This window comes from Papilio machaon, chromosome 17 (assembly GCF_912999745.1).
Source record: "Papilio machaon chromosome 17, ilPapMach1.1, whole genome shotgun sequence".
NCBI classification, from domain to species: domain Eukaryota; kingdom Metazoa; phylum Arthropoda; class Insecta; order Lepidoptera; family Papilionidae; genus Papilio; species Papilio machaon.
The window spans coordinates 5920673-5941844 of record NC_060002.1 but is presented as its reverse complement, the minus strand read 5'-3'; the positions used below and the strand labels follow the sequence as shown (position 1 = coordinate 5941844).

Genomic DNA, 21172 nt, shown 5'->3' with positions numbered 1-21172 from the left:
ACATTACTGATGTGATGTTACGTTACGTTCTTATCTTACATTACTCACGTCACAGTTTTAACGTTTCTTTTTCTTATGTAAAGTATCAATTAGAAATAAGAAAAGCGAATAAATATGGTATGAAATCGTTGTAAAAACACTCAAAGACAAAAGTGAAAGACTGATATTTATTGGTAAAGACATTTACTATAACGTACAAAAGAGACAAAACAGTGTATGTATTTTTACTGCTACTATTAGAATAGCAATATCCTTAAAGTCCGTTCTAATGTGTATGTCTAATTCATACTCCGGCCAGAATAGAGGTCGGGTCTTCAACGCCTGCCTTAACTTTGCGCAGGAACAGCACCGCCTCGCGACCGTCTATCAATCTGTGGTCGTACGTCAGTGCGAGGTACATCATCGGTCGTATTTTAATCTGAAATTAAATAATACATATATAGCTAACCCACCCGTTATAGAAGATTATCAGAACCAATATAGTGTAATGCAAAATGTAGACAATAATATGGCGAAAACATGGAAAAATTCAAGGAGCCATCAAAATGTAGTCCTGACAGAAGTGTTCTAAAATGAATTTAATCAATCATGGGCTAGTTTTAAGTGACCTTCCTAACACAGAAAGATTAAGTCTCACCAAATCATAATCCTGGATTCGCTACTGACTGTATCTTAGTGGCATATCGTCGGCTATTATATTAGGTCCTTACATATGAAATTGGCGTTTTGTATGGGAGGAACAAAAAGTCGAATATTTTTTAATATAATATATTTAATTAATCAAAGTATGAACCATTGTTTTCTATGCACTTTTGCCAACTCATAGGTAGTTCATTGATCCCTTTACTAAAAAAACCAGTCGGACAGGAATCAATAAAATCTTTGAAGGCGATTTGGACTGCCCCATTGGGTTGAATTTTTTCCCTTGCAAGAAGTTATCCAAATTTCGAAAAAAATGGTAATCTGTTGGAGCAAGGTCCGGGGAGTACGGAGGATGTCTTAGACTTTCCAATTGAAGCTCTTCTAATTTAGTAGCCGTCTGTTGCGCAGTGTGTGGTCTAGCGTTGTCGTGAAGCAGCAGTGGCGTGGAGCGATTGACCAGCCTAGGTTGTTTAGCCGCTAGCTTTTCCATCATGGTTTGCAATTGCTGACAATAGACATCAGCCGTAATAGTCTGGCCAGATTTGAGAAAACTGTATTGAACAATACCGGCACTAGTCCACCAAACGCTTACAAGTAACTTTTTTGGGGTTAATTTTCGCTTGGGGCAGGATTTGGCTGACTGGCCAGGATCAAACCATTGCGCTGAGCGCTTCCGATTATCGTAAAGAACCCATTTTTCATCACAGGTAATGATTCGGTTTAAAATACCTTCATTATTGTGCCGGTTTAGTAATGTAACGCAACTGTCGACGCGCGTTTGCCGGTTTGCTTCAGTCAATTCGTGAGGTACCCACCTTTCAAGCTTTTTAATCTTCCTAATTTGCTTCAAGTGAATTAAAACAGTTTTGTCACTAACATCGCAGCCTGCAGCTAACTCGGACGTGGTTTGCGATGGATCCGCTTCCGCAATAGCCTTCAACTCTTCATTATCAACTTGAGTCTCAGGCCGTCCACGGGGCTTGTTCTGCAGATCGAAATTTCCAGAACGAAAACGTTGGAACCAAAAACGAACTGTGTTTTCTTTTGCAACACGACCGCCATACACATCATACACCCTTCGAGTCGTTTCCGCAGCACTAGTGCCACGGCGGAACTCGTACTCGTAAATAATGCGATATTTTAAGTTTTCCATTTTGTAAAATTAGTGACGCAAACAGAAAAAAACAGAAGAAAAAAAAAACAAATGAATGACGCTCATCGAACCACAAATACATGAGTCTATAGCTGTACAAATTTGAATTTGGAATTCCTTACCAAAGAGGAGAAATTCGTGATTAAAGTGGCCAGTACGAAAAACGCCAATTTCATATGTAAGGACCTAATATATCGTGTGACATCTGTCCAACAAGTGTATGTATATGTACCTCTCCATTGATCGCAACGGGCCTCTGTACGATGGCGTGCATGCCGAGGATGGCTGATTGTGGCAGATTGATGATGGGCATTGACAACAGGGACCCGAATACGCCCCCGTTGCTGATGGTGAAGGTGCCACCCTGCATGTCACTAGGCCGCAGTTTACCTGATCGTCACATAGGGATATTTAGAGTGCGAAAATCTTATCTAGCCTAGTTAGAGATACTGTTACACCAGTTAGTTCTGTCGAAGAATAAGTAAAAACCTACTAAGGCACTGAAAACGATAAAAAAGTCAAGGTATGATAAGACAGTTACGGTCAGTTATAAAGCTACGATCAGGATAATCTTCCTTTTTTAAATTAAAAAAATTAAAAAAATTAATCAAAATCGTTGTAATATTTCAAGTAATTGTACCTTCGCGAGCCTTGGCTGCCAGTTCGTTTATAGCTAGCTCTATCCGCGGGTAGTCCATAGATTCTACATTTCTCATGACCGGTACTAAAAGACCCTTCGGCGTGGCTACTGCCACTGAAATGTCTATGTAGTCCCTAAAATATAAGAATTAAATATACAAATTTGTTTGTGAGAAATGTATTAGAGCATATTATTGTAAGTTTCTAGAAACACTGAAATAAAACACTTTCTAGAAATACAAAAACATAATATTGATATCCCTTTCTTTGTAAATGTGTGTTTTTGAATGTGTTTAAATCACAAACCTGTATACAATGTTGTTATCGATGATGACAGAGTTGACAACAGGCTGGTCCTCGAGGGCGTTGGCCGCTGCTTTCAAGAATGGCGACATAAAGGAAAGCTTCACGCCGTATTTCTTTTCAAAAGCCTTAAGGTTAGCCTTTCGGAACTCCATGAGTCGACTGTGAACAATGATTCGCTTAATATCCTCTTTTGTAATTTCTATTTTTATAAGGGGTAACTTATAAACTATTTAAATAGGTACATGGGACTGTTATAGCAGTGGTACAGAACACAGGAGTTTTAGCTGCTGCATAAATGGCCCTTTCGACCGATGCAACATGAAAGACCATGTAAGGCAGACGCGAAGTGGCGGTAATTCCATCTGGCGAGTCAGCGAGCCGGAGGCCAAATTCAGCATTTTATAATAATAGGAGCACTTTCTATAAGGGGATATCTTGTAACAAACTAGATTTACATATGTTGATCGATCCTTTCTCGCGACCCGGGTTGATGACAGCCCTTTGGCATAGCGATCAGGTTCAAAAGATTCAATGGTCTGATGGAATGGCAGTGGTTTGTGGTCATAAGAATATCTAAGTCATCTCACGGAATGCGGGCCTGATCGATCAGTCAAGTAAAAAAGACGTAACGAGACTGGTTCAGTCGATCAACGGGTAGCGAGCGAGTGAACGAGACGACGGACGTTGCCATCGGCTTAAAGAAACCTGGATTATTTTTGGGCCTGCGACCCGATCGATCACGTAAGGATTGCGATCCAATCACAGTGATGTAATCACTCATGGCCGACATAGGTCTTTAACAAACCTCATATCGCATTCATTGAATGTGGTGAGCATGGCGGTGGTGTTCTGAGCCTCCTTCAGCCGCTCGGCGATGCGCAGCCGCATCCTGTTCATCGGCACAGGGAACTCGGACCGGCTGCCTGATATCACTTTCGTTGGATCGCCAATTTTTTGCGCAGCAAACTGGAATAACATTTAGAGTCATTAGGTAAATACTGTTCCCCTTATTGTACATACCTAATAGTTAAAATATCATAACTAGTTAATTTTTTAAAATAGTTAAATAGTTTAAAATAATTTTTTAACTCCGCACAGACGTAGTCGCGTGATAGCTAGTATTTAAATAATAAATGAAAGATAATATAAAAAATGCTTATTGTACACTATCAGTTTATAATGCATCTAGGGATTCACTTTAAACCACACACCGTAGGTCCTGCCGGTTTCTTAGCAGCGGTAGCAGTTGCTTTAGCAGGCGCTTTAGCCTTAGCAGCTGCGGCTGCGGGGGCAGGAGCGGGCGCAGGCGCAGCTTTCGCGGGGGCGGCGGCAGGCGCGGGAGCTGGTGCAGCCGCTGCTTTCGGGGCTGCCGCCGGTGCCACGCCTGTTACGTCGATCTACGTGTTTGAAAATACAAATAGTAAGCTGTTAAAAATAAAGACGAAACTTCCTAAAGAGCGCCAGAAAAATTGCGTTGTTATTCACAGCGAGATAAACACTACATTTTTTGTTACCAATTAGACTTCGCTCAAAACAGTAAAGCTATTGTTTTTTTTGAATTGTTTGTTGTCGACATTTGTCTTTTAAAAGCAGGCATGACATTCAAACGATTATCGCCTCAAAAGTGGTAGACCATTAACAAAGGAAACTGTACCTCGAACAATGGTTGCTGGGATTTGACAGCCTCGCCCTCTTTGACGAGCATCTTGACAATGGTGCCGTGTCCAGGCGCCATGACGGGCAGCGCCGTCTTGTCCGTCTCTATCTGCATCACTTCCTCGTCCATCGCTACAGCATCTCCCTCTTTCTTAATAAATCTGAAAAATTAGATAAATAACTAGAAATAAATTTTTTGTAATTCAACTAATTGACAGCAACATTATTGGTCTGGTAATTATTTTCTTACATTAAATTATTTCCAAAAAGTTAACATGTTTTTGAAGTAGCCCAAAGCAGAAAATATTACAACAGTTTAATAAATATGTTGTGGTTTTTAATTTGTTTTATATAAATATAATAATAAAACAGCAATAATAAAAAAAATTTACTAATGTTTTAGTTTTTTTATTTTAATTTTTTTCTTACACTACTTATTCGGAATTTATAAACATTTTCATTATACTGGTAAACATTTGTCATAGGATAGACATATAGAGTATAATTTCGGAGTAAGTTTTCTTATATACTGACAGATTATGTATCACTTACTTGACATCACCAGTTGACACAGAGTCAGGGAAGGTGGGGGCCTTGACAACTTCTTTGGCGCGCAGTGCAGCCAGCGAGTGCACAAAGCGCTGAATGTAATATGGCGCTATTCTCCATTGACTTGTTCGTTGTACTCTTTTGTGTAACAAGCAATTAGCAATTATAAAAACTTAAAAAAACTAGAAGAAAATTAAAAAGAGTAAGTAACTTTACGAATAAAATAACACCTCAGGCTTTAAAATAGTACGAGCTTATTCTATAGAATGTAAAAGGTACGGACATATAAATATTTTTTATTTTAATTTATTTTATGTTTTTGACAATAACAGTCAGTAAAAACGATTTGATCCGCAACGTCAAGATACCAATCACTTATCGTCAAGAGTTTTGTATGCTTATTTAAACAACAGACTTACTTTGTACACGGTCGTCGAATGTTTTCATAGGACGATGTTATAGGTACAAATGTTCCATGGAATACCTGTACCAAAGAGGTTATATTACTATTTAGTGCTAATCAGTAAAAGGTTGACGTCTACTAGAGCGCTGGGCGAGATTATTATGCTGTTCACCTTTTTTAAGTGGGGGTGGGGCTGACAAGGTTATATGGGACTGTAAAATTCACAGACTTGTGGCGACCCTTTCTGTGCAGCGCCCTGGGCGGTCGCCCATCTGCGCCCTACTGTATCGCCGGCCTTAGTTCTATTTTGGGATATACTTGAAAATCATGATAGTGGCGCTAGCTAACGAATTCCAAAGTAAAAAAAATGTGATTGGACGAAATTACTGAATTTTTCCATCAAGTACTTATTTTATTGTAACTTCAAAGTTATTTCTAACTGTCCTAAAAATGTATCTAAAATAATTAAATATCCTAGAACGTCTTTGTGACTTTTCGCCTTGTCATATCGTTCTAAAAAAAATTATCACCCATTTTGCCTTTATATCTATTTTACTAACTACGTTTTGAAAATTACAAAGCGGTAACTTACATTTCCAAAAAATAATCTTTTATACATATTATGATTTGTTAAAATAAAATGTTTAAACAGTACAAAACGTCACAATGTCACATGACGTAAGTCAACAGTTATTCTTTCTTCTAGATTTTAAAGCAAGAAAAGTGAAGGTTATAATGTATTTTAATATACATAGTTTACTTGTAATTTGTAATATACTTTCTTCTTCCTGTTTTAAGTCTTGTGGAGTTTCCGCGTCGTGTTTCTACTTAATAATAAAATTAATACAAATTTAGTGTTCCATACAGAATTTGGCATTCAAAAGTAAAGCTGATTTTCGTAGTGTATGTGAGTGTATTGTGTTTATGTGTGAATTGAATTTAATACTTATTAACATTAAGGTGAGATTGTAAGCATTATTTAAATTGACGGCTTGTTTATAACTTTTTATTAACTCTACTTAACGATAGATGGCTCTTAAGTTGGCGAATGGTTTTTTAAACTCGCCGCAAGATGGCAGTTGGAAGTTTGAAATTCTGAGCCTAATTAAAATAAATTATAGTTAACGATAACAGTATTAATTTTTATTTTTATTAAGTCATTTTGTATTATATTAGTCAAATCAAATATAAGATATTAGTTAAACACATATGCTATTCACTCCTTTTTACAAACATATTTCTCAAACATTAAAACACAATTTGATTAATAAAGAAAATAATCGTATCGGAATAACCTATTTGAATTATATAATTTGTACACGGTTGACGTTGGTATTTAAAACTTTGAAACATAAACATAATTTAGCAATTGTATAATCTATGGACAAAAAACATAGGCATCTTTATAAAACATAATGTAAATTTGTAAAAGGACACAGTTAAATGTATTGAAGTTAGGTTATATTTAAGTACTGAGTTAAAACTAACTAATGAATGTCTAATGAAAATACGTGGAAAAGGAGATGTAAAGGGACTTGGGTTGGCGCGGAGTGCTAATCGAAGTTTTCAATAGTTGTGTGCGTAAGAGAGGGCTCTTTGACGGTACATTAGTGGTGGCCACTCAAGACGTCGCTATGGACTCCTTGCTTATTTCATTTCAGGGTTGTCAACTGCAAATATTGATTAAAATATGGATTTTTTAATTTGTACGGTTATTCAGTTTAAATTGTTAATTTTAAGTTTTTAATTAGTATTACAAAAATCTGAATTTTTATCGTTGCATAAAATATATATTACAACGTCAAAAGTCTTTTGTCCGCTCCAGACGCTTGATGTTTGCTACAAACAGCGACAATCATCAAATACGTGCCAAACATCGAACACAAACAGGCATCCCAACGTTTGTCGAACATCCTTTGATTTTTAGAGAAAAACCACAGATACGCCGATCACTGGCACAAACAGCGAACACCAAACAATTGTTGTTTGGTGTTTGCTGCTTACCGTTGCCAAGCGCGTGTAGAGGGCTTTAGCAACCGCTGTAAGTCGATAGACTTCTTAGTCTTACATGTAATTTATATGTGTTTTAAATAAATGTGTTTATACACAGCCCTATTGGAAAAAGCAGGGGACGTTCCCCACTAATTTGCTAAGATTCGTGCAGCCCGCATCTTTGATTAGGAATCTATGACGTCCCCAGACGACCGCTCTGTGCCCACTGCGCTCTGCTCAGTACCGACTAGACATTGCTCATTTGATGCTATTTTCTTGTATTAAATATATAAACACTTAAGCATTTTCTGAAAGGAATTTGGTATACATTACTGTATTCATGTATAATTCCTATAACGGTTAGATTAAGTCAATGTGTTATTGGCGATTAAATTTCCTATTAAATTATTCCAGTAAATTTCTTCTTGGTTTTTTTTAGTTAATTAAGCATTGTGATGTATAAAATAGGGTAAATTTACGAAATACAAAGAAATAAAGCCACAAGTTAAATATTCCACTCCTTTAATACACAATAGGGATTTATAAATTAAATCTTAATTTTTCCATTTCGTTAATTGTAATTTATTTCAAAGAAAATTCCTTATACAGTAGAAACTAGAGAATCTCTATTACGGTGATTAAATGTAGGCTGACTCAGTATGTGCGGTAACAAGTTAGGAAGACTTAAAGCGATTAATACTTCGATATATTGTTCAGGTCCAGGCTTATTAAGTGACCAACGCTTATAACGTAGAAATACGCTAATATAAACTTGAAAATTAATAAAATTAATAATTTTTAAATTAGATTTTACTTAGTACTTTTTTAATGTGTAAATAGTTAATGCGCTATTGAGAATTGATTCTAATAAAACAAAGTAACAAGACTAAGGAGTACGCAATATTTGCATTTGTAAGGCGTTTTACAATACAAAGCACACAATTTAATGTTAAAAGAAAAAAAATACGTTGTTTGTTTAGTAATATAAAATACTAACTTTCGTCCGCGACTCCGTCCGCGCGGAATCAAAAATTTTTAAAGAAGTAGCCTCACATAGGCTTCCAGACTATGTTCTACATCTGTGTCAAATTTCATCAAGATTCGTTGAGCCGTTCCGAAGATACCTTCAAACAATTATCCATCCATCTAAACATTCGCATTTACAATATTAGTAAGATTGATCTGATTTTTCCGTAAAGTTGCTGCGGATAAATAAATCTTTATAATATTAACGTGTTTTCGTCTTAAATTTCAGACTGAAACGAAGAAGTTTATTAAGTTGAGCGGCGGAAGTAGCGTCAGCGGGCAAGTTGCGCCGTCTCAGGTAATAAGTAAGCCACTGTTTCAGCTTAAACGCTCTAACTTACCCGCAAACATTGGACCTTGCTATTTAGTGATGTAATCATTTCAATTATATCGATACTTTCATAGTTTATTAAACGTTTTTTTATCATCGTCATAAAGGCCTCAGTTGTGCTATTCGGTGGTGCTAATGTTGTCTGTGCTATTTTTGTTTTATTTATACGTTTTTGTAGTTATATTTTATAGCGGTGACTTATGCGCTGTTTAAACAAAAATTAGATAGAATATAGAATATCTTGGAATTAAAAGAACGAAAAGTTTGTAAAATGTACTTTGGTTACTTAGGCGTCATGAAAATTAGCACATGAACTTTTAACTACCATTATTATTTCTTATGGCAGATATTTTAGGTATGAAAGAACAGTATCAGTGCTCGCAAAATGTCACTAAATCAACTCTCGTTGAGTACTGCGTTTCAATCAATAATTAGTAATATATTTTTAAGTCATTTATAAATAATACGTCTGTCGATCTCTGGTTACATCCCTAATCGTGCTGGCAAACTCCCGAACAGTCCGATACTTTCTTCGTTCGTAAGTCCGGTCTTTGGCAAGTTGTCGATTTATTGAACAAATAGTTGCCAGTATTTGCGGAGATTTATAGTTTGTCTTGGCCGTGGAGCGTGGACGGACAATGCGCCAGTGGCGAAGCTCCTAACTGTGTGTTGACAAATTGTTGCCATTTACTTGAAATAGTTTTCATTGTTTATATTTTATAACTTACACATTTATTGTAATTTTGATAAATTGAGTGAATAATTTACGTCATAAATTTTATTTTTTAATGAGTAGTAAATAGATCAAATGTAGAATTGGTTTAGCAATATCCGATTTTATATTGGCACGTACTTCTTAGCAAGTATGGAGTTTCTATTTTTTATTTATTGCAATTTTAATAGGTTACCCTTTGCGATATTTATCTATATAAGGTTTTGTAAGGGATGATTAAACATATATGATAATCTATTATAACATACGCATATTATGTCGTCTATTCCAGAAGTTACCTTTAAGCCACATTATGAACTTTGTTTTACTAATAGTTGTTTAGTTGTTTTATTATAAAATGATAAGGTGTACTTTACTTTTTAAACCTGTTTGTAAACTCCCCTGGGATACCGGGATCAATCCAGGAGCAGTTGTCTTTTTTTTTAAAAAAAGCTTTCGGTAAAAGTTTCGTAGTTTGTAGTAACAAGCCGTCGTATGGTTACAATATTATCAAGCGACTAACAATGTATTAGTCTACATCAATAGGAGCTGGAAAAGTTTAGTATTGCTTACATAATTTCGAGACTGTTAAAATATCTGACGCCAAAAATGTAAATATATATTGATTGATGAAATCGGTGAACTTTATTAATTTCTCGAATCTAATATCTTGATTATAGAAAATGTAGATGTATAACTATGTATTATTTGTCCAATGCTATATGTATACGTTATTGTTTTAGGCAGGTAAAATTTGTTTACTTTTCACAAACTTTCTATATTGAATTAATAATAATTTTTTTTCATTATATACTTTAACTCCCAAACTAGGTGACCTTGTATTTCAGGTTCTGGTGCAAGTTTCGAGATTGCTTTTAAATTAAGTATGTGTGATATGTTACTATTTTTCAATTTAAGTATATTAATTTGCCAACTAATCAGATAACTTAATTTAGTAAGTATAGTTTCCACAGAGACAAAGACTTGTAAGCCGCATCGCCAAATTTATTGCGCGACGGAAATCTTGGGGAGGCCCTGTTCCCCGTTCCCCAACCCTCCCCCCGCGGCGCTCACAATGGCTCCTGCATCCGCTTCCGGTGTACACTTGAGATTCTAATATATTAAACTTCCTTCGCCTTAATTAATTACAACACACATATAGGTACTATTACGTAGTGTTTAATCTTCGACATACAAATAACATTTTCGTTCGAATCATACTAATATTATAAAAGCGAATGTTTAGATGGATGGATGGACGGCTCAACGGACCTTGACGAAATTTGGCATAGATTTAGAACATAATCTGAAAGAACACATGGGCTACTTATTATGTATTTTTTTCATTGTAAAACATGTTTACCGCAAACGAACAGTAGATCGACTAACATTAATTGGTTCGATGCCCATGGATATCCTCAAAACCAGACGAACCGCAGATACGTTGCCGGCCTTTGAGGATATGAGTATGCTCTTTTCTTGAAGGCGCTTTAGTCGTAACTGTTTGGAAATACCGCTGAGGACAGAGTATTCCAAATCGCAGCTGTGCGCGGTAAAAATATTTACAAAAAAAAAATAACACAGCTGGGCTAATGGGAGAGGCTTAACTAATGCCTGCCTCCAGCTTTTCACTGCAGGGCGCGCTGGTTTTCTGCCTCCTCATAATTTACTTTGTAAGATTCTGGTAATTTTGTACAACAGTTATAAGAAACTTGCCTTTGCCCGCGACTTCGTCTGCGCAGTATTAGAAAAAAACTTAAAAAGCCTATGTGTTCTTCTAGACTATGTTCTACATCTGTGCCAAATTTTATCAATATCAGTTGAGTCGTTCCTGAGATACCATCAAGAAAACATCCATCCATCTAAACTTTCTCATTTATAATATTAGTAAGATATAGTATTTTTCGTCTTTTTTTGTTTTTTTGAAACAGGTTTTAGTTTGAGAATTGCTTCAATAAACAAAATATGTATCTCCTTAAAAGAGTTTTTACTTTAATTTTACCACACAACATTAATATCACATATAATATTAAAGATATTTTCCGAATTTGTTGACAAATACGAAGGTTAATAGAATGAAAATTACGCCAACTGTGTAATAAAAAAAAAAACTTTAGCTGTTGTCGATGGCGGGAAAGTTCTTAACCTCATTAGCATTGAATATTCAATTCATTTACATAAGGAAAAGATAAAGACAAGAAGTCCCCTTAGCGTATCACAAAGGGGAGCTCAGGGGTCGTGTATTGGTGGACCGTATCGAGATTGCCGAATTTATTTCGACGCAGCTTACGTCTCATTGCATAACTTCCAATGGGTGTTTTTTTTATTCCCCTCGTGAAATAGTTCAATCGACTATTCTGTCATGATCGCTCTTTAAATCTGTCGAATAAAAGTAAATATTAAAAATTGGTTATGTTTTTTTAAACTATGAATAAAAACATTATTTTTTAATTTCTTGTTATCGAATATAGATTTAAAATATCCAGAATAAGTTAGTGTTAAGGTAAGAACTATATGGTGATAAGAAATTATAACTTTTGAATTAAATTCTTATTCATATCTTTACGATTTGCCTGTAAAAATTACAAACAGACTGCATTCACAATTTGTCGGTGACACCCAATAAAAGCGCCGAAACAAATTAAATTAAAAACGTAACGTAATGTAAACAAACATTAAAAATATTTTATACCGTTAACTTGGACACTGATTACGAAAAGTAAGATATAAATATTTTCTTTTAATAGCTGTTGCAAAATGTATTTTATTGAGAGGAAATACGGTTTAATATTTCACTAACATAAAGAGTGTTTGTTGTCGACAGCTGACAATCAATTCTATAAGTAAATGGTTAGATAAAAGTATAGTCACGTGGTGAAGGCATTTCACTCTAGAATGAATTCGTAATTATATTATAATGTATACAATTGAAAATGAAATTAATACTGAAAGTGTTGCGTGTACTTACAAATATGTAAATTATAAATTTGGTAGACTATTGCCGCTACACGTTCAGTGCCAGAGCCACTGCTAGTGTTAAAATTGAAGTGGAATTTTAACGTGTTAAAGGTAATCTTATTGAATTATTTTGATATTCGTATGTTTTTTGAAGTTGAAGTAAATTTTATGCTTTCTCATATACAATACATATTAAATTTTAAATGTTTGTCATCGTGTTAAATATCGTGGGCCTTATTATAAAAAACTTAGACATATTTTCTAATTCATCTTACTGTAATGTAGGTAGCTAGAGAATAACTGTGTGTAAAGTACCTTATTTGATGCGATGATTTTGTACGGCACTTGGCAATAAACATCTTGGACTGAACACTCGTGTTTCATTGTAAATATTACACTTACTAATGCGAATGTTTGAATGGATGGATGGATGTTTGTTTGAAGGTATCTCCAGACCAGTCCAACGAATCTTGATGAAATTTGGCATAGAGGTAGATCATAGTCTGGAAGAACACATAGGCTTAATATGTTTTTTTTAAATTACGCGCGGACGGAGTCGCGGGCGACAGCTGGTTCTAGCTCAAACATAAGTCAACCCTTTTATACCGTGAGACCGTGACTGTAGCGCCCAGCGCGGATTTTAGACAAATAATGTCTATCGAAAAATTACTAAGCGTAGGCTTACGAAGTGCTATCAATACCAATACTTAAATAATGAAGTACTTATACCGAAAGTATTTATGATGAGACATATAACCACGTTGTCGTCCATAATATCAATCAGTGGCGGTCAGAGTTAAAACACGTGTTAAACTAAATAGAGTCTAACTACATTTCTTTGGTTACAGTTTGTATTTTATACCACATTCAAATAAAAAGGTTTTCAGTTGTTTTGATACATAGTTGTTTCGTCATTGAATAACGTTGTTTGCTAAATCGACGTGAACAAGCGTAACCGTTAGACGAAGATTTAATTTGTCCATGCAAGGAGCCAGTCCATTATCCTTATGTAAAGTGGCTCCGCCTGGGGACAGGGATGCAAACCAATTTGTCTTACAAGCTCAACCCGTGTCTACAAGCTGGTGTCTGTTAGAGGCGTCTCGATATGTCTTATCTGAAGTATGGGACGTTTAAGTAACAATGTCGGAGAGGAGAATATTTATCGTCACTCATATTTAAATAGTACTAACCTCCGGTAGGCTTTGAACAATGAATTAAGTAAGAGCTAATAAAGTAGTAGCGATTGACCGCGACTTCGTCAAGGCAGAATTTAAAAGGAGCCTATAATACGCTTGCGTGCTTTCCGTCCAAGTCCCTACAAAATTAGTTCAGTTTTTTTTGATATTACATCCTGACTTAATATCTATAGACTTTCAGTTAATCGGGAACATAAAACTTTTATTATTAGTTATACAATTTTAAGATTTTAAGTAACTATTGGATCTAATTAGGTATGTTTTTTTTTAAAATTAAGTATCTATTAAGGGATGCAATTCTTTGAAATGTAAAATTCCACAAAAAAAAATCAAACACATTCTGGAACATCTAGTAAACTCGAAATGCAACTTTCTTTATATTAGCTTTTGCCTTGAAATAGGTGATTAGAAATAAATTAGTGTGAGGTGACACGTAGGCGTTTGGGAGGGCCGCGGCCGGAGGGCGGGAGCGCTTCCGCCGGAAAGACCAGTTGCTTAGCCTCCGATTGCGACTTCGATTCTGTCGAGGTTATTGGATTGAGTGACGATTTACTCACGGAAACGAAAATTACATTTGCATATTGCATTGCGATCGTAAGATTGTTATGTATTTTTATTTCTTTATATTACTACTAGCTGTCGCCCGCGACTCCGTCCGCGCGCAGTTAAAAAAAAAAATGAAAAATAGATGTTGGCCGATTCTCAGACCTACTGAATATGCTCACAAAATTTCATGAGAATCGGTCAAGCCGTTTCGGAGGAGTACGGTGACGAAAACTGTGACACGAGAATTTTATATATTAGAGTAATTAATCTCTATGACATTGAATTGCGTAAGTCAGTAAGACAAAAATCGTCGGGTTTTGAAGATTTACGAAGCCTTGTGTACGAAAAGTCAAAATAGACACCCGTCAAAATAGCTTATATTAAAACTTTTGTCTACAAAGATAGTTATGTGGCTTTGCCTATTGAAGGTGAACGTGGAGCGTTTCCTGGTAGTGTGTCACGTTTCAATTGGCGCACGCGGCTCGTCCACTTTTCAGTCGTCCCGGACGAAATAGGTTTGTATGCTCGTAGTCATAAGCGATTGGCGATTTTATACACGATTCACTATACTTCAATTAAAAAATAAAACAAGAGTTATTCAATAAAAATGTCAAATAGACTCTATTTTAAATAAAAAATTTCAAATGTTTGTACTTTAGTAGAAGAAGCGGTTCACGGATATTGATTCGATGAGTTGCTAATATTTTTTTGTACAGGCGTGTATAGTGTTTAAGATTGTGTATTAAAAAAACGGTGATTGAGATTTAGGTTTTATAAAATGGATTTAGTACGTTCCTATTTCAAATTTTAATTTTGATTATATTCTTCTTAAAGTGCCTCGGGTATTATCGAAGATTGGTAGTCAGTTAAGCATACTTTATCTTTGACGAGACGGAAATGTTTTCTTTAATCATATGTCTGTGTAGAGAAGTTTTCGCTTGTAACTTGTACCAGGCGTGGGTGAGCAAGTAACTCGTCTCAGCGGGTCTCAGTCGGGGGCGCATCAGCAGCGGGCTGCACTAGATAGATTCATTACAGCGTTATCCGTTTTCTACCTAAACATTGCGAAGGGACTGTAATAATTATATTTAAAACATAATCATAACTATTCCGAATTAGACGCGCTCGCTTGCACATTGATGAAGCACAATAAAATGTTGCTCACTCTCACGTGTTTAATAATTGATATAGACAGAAATAACAATTAATTCGAGACTTTATTATGATGTGGTGTAGAGTGTTATCTTTCTCTGTCGCTTATTTTTTCTATAGATTGTAATTTTATGAGTATTGTTTTTCCTGTATAATATGTCTATTACCTTTTGTAGTCCAAACTGTGAAGTATCAATGCCACTTCCATTTTTGGAACGAAGTTCCTTATCGCGCGTTGTTAAAGGGGGCTAGACGGAAAAAATTCTTACGAAAAGTTGTCACGACACTTTTTGCTGTCTGTCTCTCTCTCACTTATAAAACACGACACTCTGTCTGTCTCTCTCTGTCTTATAGAAAGCAAGCCAGATATTTTCATTTCTATTTCGCATTGAACAGTGTGGTGTCGCGACTTAAAAAAAAAAAAAAAATTACAATTCCTTCACTAATTAATCGAAAGGAACCTCGTTCCATCCGGGTGTCCCTTGACACCTCTCAAGTTTTTTTTCATATAATGAACTCATAAGATTACAAAACCAATTCATATAATATTTATTTTCACTCTTTAATAATTTATTTGTAAGTTAGTCGTCGTCTTGCCCGTTCTTCTCGCATGAGCGGTAATCTCTTTGATTTATTTTATATGAATAGATTACATTGGTGGTATTTGTATTCCTCCCCCAGAATTCCGCGGCCTACGGACGTTAATCAAATTCTAATAACGCAATCGATCAGTTATGGCTTCCACCCCTTGCATTTTATATACATTTATATACCACAGACAGATTTATATCACAGATTTAAGATGTAACCTTTCTTTGATAGATATATTTATACAAATCCTACTTCTTGGTGTTTATTAGTCAGTGTTTAGTCAGCTTATAATGGATCCGTGGTTTCGATTTGATAAAATTCTCAAGATGATAGTAAACACGTATACCTATTACGGATTACGGTATTAAGAGACGCGAAACTGATCTGTGCTTTATTACTATCTAATGTATAAAATTCTCGTGTCACAGTTTTCGTTCCCGTACTCCTCCGAAACGGCTTGACCGATTCTCATGAAATTTTGTGAGCATATTCAGTAGGTCTGAGAATCGGCCAACATCAATTTTTTTTTAACTGCGCGCGGACCCTGTCGCAGGCGACAGCTATATAAAATTAAGTCTGTACAATGTGTATATCTTGTTCAACTGTGTGGATATAAATATTCTCTTTTTCTGTATGAATGAGTAAATGTATGAGTGTGTAAGAGGCGAGATAGGTGTGAGAAGCTTCAAATGGCAAAGGATTTTTCAAATCGATCCACAACTTTATGAGTTTATTTACATACAAATCTTTCCTCGTTATAATATCTAATATATAAAATTCTCGTGTCCCAGTTTTCGTTCCCGTACTCCTCCGAAACGGCTTGACCGATTCTCATGAAATTTTGTGAGCATATTCAGTCGATCTGAGAATCGGCAAACATCTATTTTTCATGGACGGAGTTGCGGGCGACAGCTAGTTATTATATAAATAAAGATATATATACATTGTTATAATTTGCTTTTAAAATGCTCCTGACAGTGCTTGTGAACAATTTATATTACTAATATTATAAATGCGAAAGTTTAGATGTATGGAACGGCTGAATGGAGCTCGATGAAATTTGGCACAGATGTAGAACATAGTCTAGATGAACACATAAGCTACTTATTATGTGTTTTTCTTTTAATTCCGCGAGGACGGAGTCGTTGTCAAAAGCTAGTATTTAATAAGAATGTATAATTAAAATTCTAAATTACATTTACTGATACGCAAAGTTAAAAAAAAAACGGTTACTTATAGCGGTTGATTTCAATATGAATTTAAAATATTAGTAAAAGTAGACGTTCTGTAGTTGTTTTCTGTTTTTTTTTTATTTCATCTCTGTATGTAGGTATCATCGAATAGTAGCCGAATGTATTCTTCATCAACATATTGCACATCCGAACGACCACTTAACTGTTGTACATGTAGATTGAAATGTTTATACACAATAAGTGAATCAATAACTAGCTGTCTCCCGCGACTCCGCTCGCTCCGCGACGTTCGCACTAAGAAGAAACTTAATAAGTAGCCTATGTGTTCTTTCAGATTATGTTCTACATTCATTTTAAATTTCATTGAGATCGGTAGAGTTGTTCCGGAGATACTTTCAAATAAAGTTCCATCCATCCATCTAAACTTTCGGGTTTATAATATTAGTAAGATTATTAGTTTTAAGTATGGTTCAGATTATTATTAAATAACTTTCTCTAAACAACCAAGGTACTAAGTAATAACTTTGTATATGCATATACTTGTTTAAAATTAGTAATAAATGTAGTCATAAGAATAAATACAAATAAAAATCCAAGTAGAATTCAGTCAGTTATAATGATAACTAGGCCCCCGGCGTAAGAGATTATTATTTTATGTTTTTATACATACATTCATCTTGCAAGACACATCAAACGGTACAGGCACGGAGGGCTGCTATTTAGGGTCCTTTCTATAGAGGGAAAAGAATACAAAAAATCTCCAAGTAAAGACGCAATTACTCCTACGCAAATTTATATTTGCTGAATTTGAACAAGCGAAAAATGTTTTTCTTCAACTCATTGAGTCGAAAGTCGCTCGTTAATCGTTTCCGATAGCGGTAAATGATTCGGCCGCGTAGTTCGCTAAAAGCACGGGGCTGTATCAAAGAAATGCGTCTAATGAATCTATTGATAGCTCAGCCTATGTATGTGTATGCGTTAAGTATTTTTAAAACACAAACAAGTGTATTTGTGTGCGTGAAGGAGGGGTGAAGCCAAGAGATGCTTTCTTCGGTACCTTATTTCTTATAATGCGCTCGGTTCTGTTTGATACTTTTGATTGACAATGAATCGAGCGTTTTTATTTTATTGCTACAGAGAAAAATATAAAATTATTAACAACATAATAAATCAAAGTTGGTTCTTATTATATGAGAAAGTAAAACTCAATCAAAATATTTGGCACAATCGTGCAGTCACCAATAGTCCGGGAATCATTTCCGGAATCATTTCTATTACTACAATTTATCTCCTTTCTTATTACAGGGATTATTAACGGAAATTATACTAGCTTTTACTCGCGACTCCGTCCGCGCGGAATAAAAAATAGAAAACGGGGTAAAAATTATACTATGTCCGTTTCCTGGTTCTAAGCTATGTGCCCACCAATTTTCGGTCAAATCGATTCAGCTGTTCTTGAGTTATAAATAGTGTAACTAACACGACTTTCTTTTATAATATATAGATATAAAATTTCCATGTCACAATGTTAGTTACCGTACTCCTCCGAAACGGCTTTACCGATTTCTATAAAATTTTATATGCATATTCAGAAAGTCTGAGAATAGGCTACTATCAATTTTTCATACCCTTATTAAGTTATTTAACTGTGCACAGACGGAGTCGTGGGCGACAGCTAGTAATCAATAATATACTCGATAAAGGTCAGTGTATCTTGATTGATGTATCTTGAGTATCAAGTGTTTTCTGGCGCTCTACAAATCACTCCCCTTATTTTACACGACTCCGTCGATCGTCTCAAAGTTGCACGCACACATGCACACCAGCACTATTCGCAAGCTCTCACACACAGAGGCAATTCGCGAGGGGCGCGCGGCCCTTGCCAACTCCTCCTTTATATTTTCTTTGTTATGTAAAAAAATAATAATGGTAGAAAGGGGATCTTAAAATCGATACTCGAATTGCGACGGCTACCTATCGGCTAGCGAATTTTTTTTGGCCGTATTTACAAACGTTTGATTATGTATCTGTTTGTTGTTGGACAAATATGTCTGGGTAAATACTAAAACGTATTGTTTCTTATCGATTAATCTTACTAATATTATAAATGCGAATGTTTGGATGGATGGATAGATGGATGTTTGTTTTGAAGTATCTCCTGAACGGCTGTATGGATCTCCCTGAAATTTGCCATAGATGTAGAACATAGTTTGCAAGAACACTGGTTACTAATTAAGATTTTTTTAATTCCGCGCGGACGGAGTTACGGGTGACAGCTAGTTTCTAATAAGTTTCTAAAATTCTTATACGTTAGCAAAGGCAGTATAATATCGATGACTTTTTCACACTCATGATTGATAACGGAACGAAGTATTATGTTTTTAAATGAACATCATCGAATCATCAAACAAGTGGTACATTTTTCCTCATTGCAGACATAACATCCTGTATACAGACATTATGTAAACTGGAAAATGTTTAATCGAATTAAATTAGTACACGACTCTGGTACATACAAATGTTGCTATGCCCTTACAGGGTGTTACATGTAAGTTTTTTTACAATATAATTGTAAACATCAATATACCTAAGTACTGTAACATGCAATAAAGGAATGAATATGAATATGAATATCCCCACATTTGTCAATTAGAATGTAATTCAATCAAAACACTGTGTTGAAAAACTTTAGAATCGTTTAAAATAATTTATTGTATACTAGCTTTTACCCGCGACTCCGTCCGCGCGGAATAAAAAATAGAAAACGGAGTAAAAATTATCCTATGTCCGTTTCCTGGTTCTAAGCAACCTGCCAACCAATTTTCAGTCAAATCGATTCAGCCGTTCTTGAGTTATAAATAGTGTAACTAACACGACTTTCTTTTATATATATAGATTTCACTTTAAAATTTACACTAAGAGTGTCCTTTAGCGACCGTGTAGCGTCTCTTAATGTATTAAGACGTTTATTACGAATATAATTTACCAAAGAATCTTACCGATTTGATGAACGACGTCTCCATGTAAGTCATCTTGGTGTTTCAAGTTTAAAAACAAAAACAACCGTTTTTTTGATGTTTAAATTTGGTTTAAATTTTAAACCTTTGTTACATTCATAGATATTATTTACACTTAACATTTTTTTTAATGTAGATATATTTTTATGTTTTTTTTAAATATAGAGATAATAAAGTGACATGACGCATCGAGATTAAAACCAAAACTGAATCCGGGAATCTAAGTTTGTCCGTTGATGACCTAAATAACATCGGTGATTATGATGGAACCGGTTGGCATTGAGCGACTTTGTCTCTTCGTCGGGACAATGGTCCAGATGTCCGAAGGGATGCTGTTCCCCGCTTAAAGCTTTCGACCGCGAATCGAACTGGTTTAAGCTTTTGTACGAGCTTTTGTCCCGCGATCGGTTATATTTTTTGATTTATACGATTTTTAGTGCGCGGCCCGCGGACCGGTATAAAAAGAAGACGTTCGCTCAACAGGTACCTTCGAGTAGAGAAGTGTTAAAGTGTTTTATTTTTTATTTTAGTTATGTTTTAAAGTATTTATGCATCTTTTGATAAGTATTTAAGGTGGGTTTCCATTGATAAAGGGCCTTTAGAAAAACATAATATTGTCCTGACTACAACATATATTCATTTAAAATCTTTAGTAGTGAAATAAACATGCAAAATTAAACACATACATTCCATAGGTAAATACAATTTATTGTCGTAAACAATATGGTAACATGAAGTACAAACTGTGAGGTTAAAAGTACATTACTTAAAAAAATCTTACAAATATAGTTAATTAAAACAAAACACCGCAATTGAAAGTTTTAATTAAACAAAAGCACAAGGGAAAAAATTCTTAAAATTTAAACAATTGAAACACTTTTGTTAGCGACAGTACGTCGTATTTTTTATTCGTTTCTTCGGTGTCAGACTGCGCGTTTGTTCGGCTAAAACCCGAGTAAATGACAATATTTGTCCGCATACCCTCACGTTAACAGTTTAAACGATTTGTTGAAAAATATGAAACAATACGTCAGCCATTCGATTCTTTACGTAACAGAATTCTTTGCGAGTGGGAACTTTGTTCGATTTTACATTGGAATTCGAATATGT

At 35.2% G+C, this 21172-nt stretch overlaps 1 protein-coding gene across 1 annotated transcript; it reads right to left on the bottom strand.

Annotated features, from left to right (window-relative positions):
• Nucleotides 1-265: 265 nt before the first annotated feature.
• Nucleotides 266-20077, bottom strand: LOC106721591 (dihydrolipoyllysine-residue succinyltransferase component of 2-oxoglutarate dehydrogenase complex, mitochondrial). Its single transcript, XM_045682014.1, has 10 exons — nucleotides 20045-20077; nucleotides 5365-5429; nucleotides 4949-5083; nucleotides 4395-4557; nucleotides 3952-4137; nucleotides 3546-3706; nucleotides 2741-2899; nucleotides 2436-2569; nucleotides 2028-2185; nucleotides 266-418 (listed from the first exon to the last, which is right to left on the bottom strand). Exons 1-10 carry the CDS (start codon nucleotides 20075-20077, stop codon nucleotides 284-286), a joined length of 1329 nt encoding a protein of 442 aa, XP_045537970.1. The 3' UTR covers nucleotides 266-283.
• Nucleotides 20078-21172: the final 1095 nt, after the last annotated feature.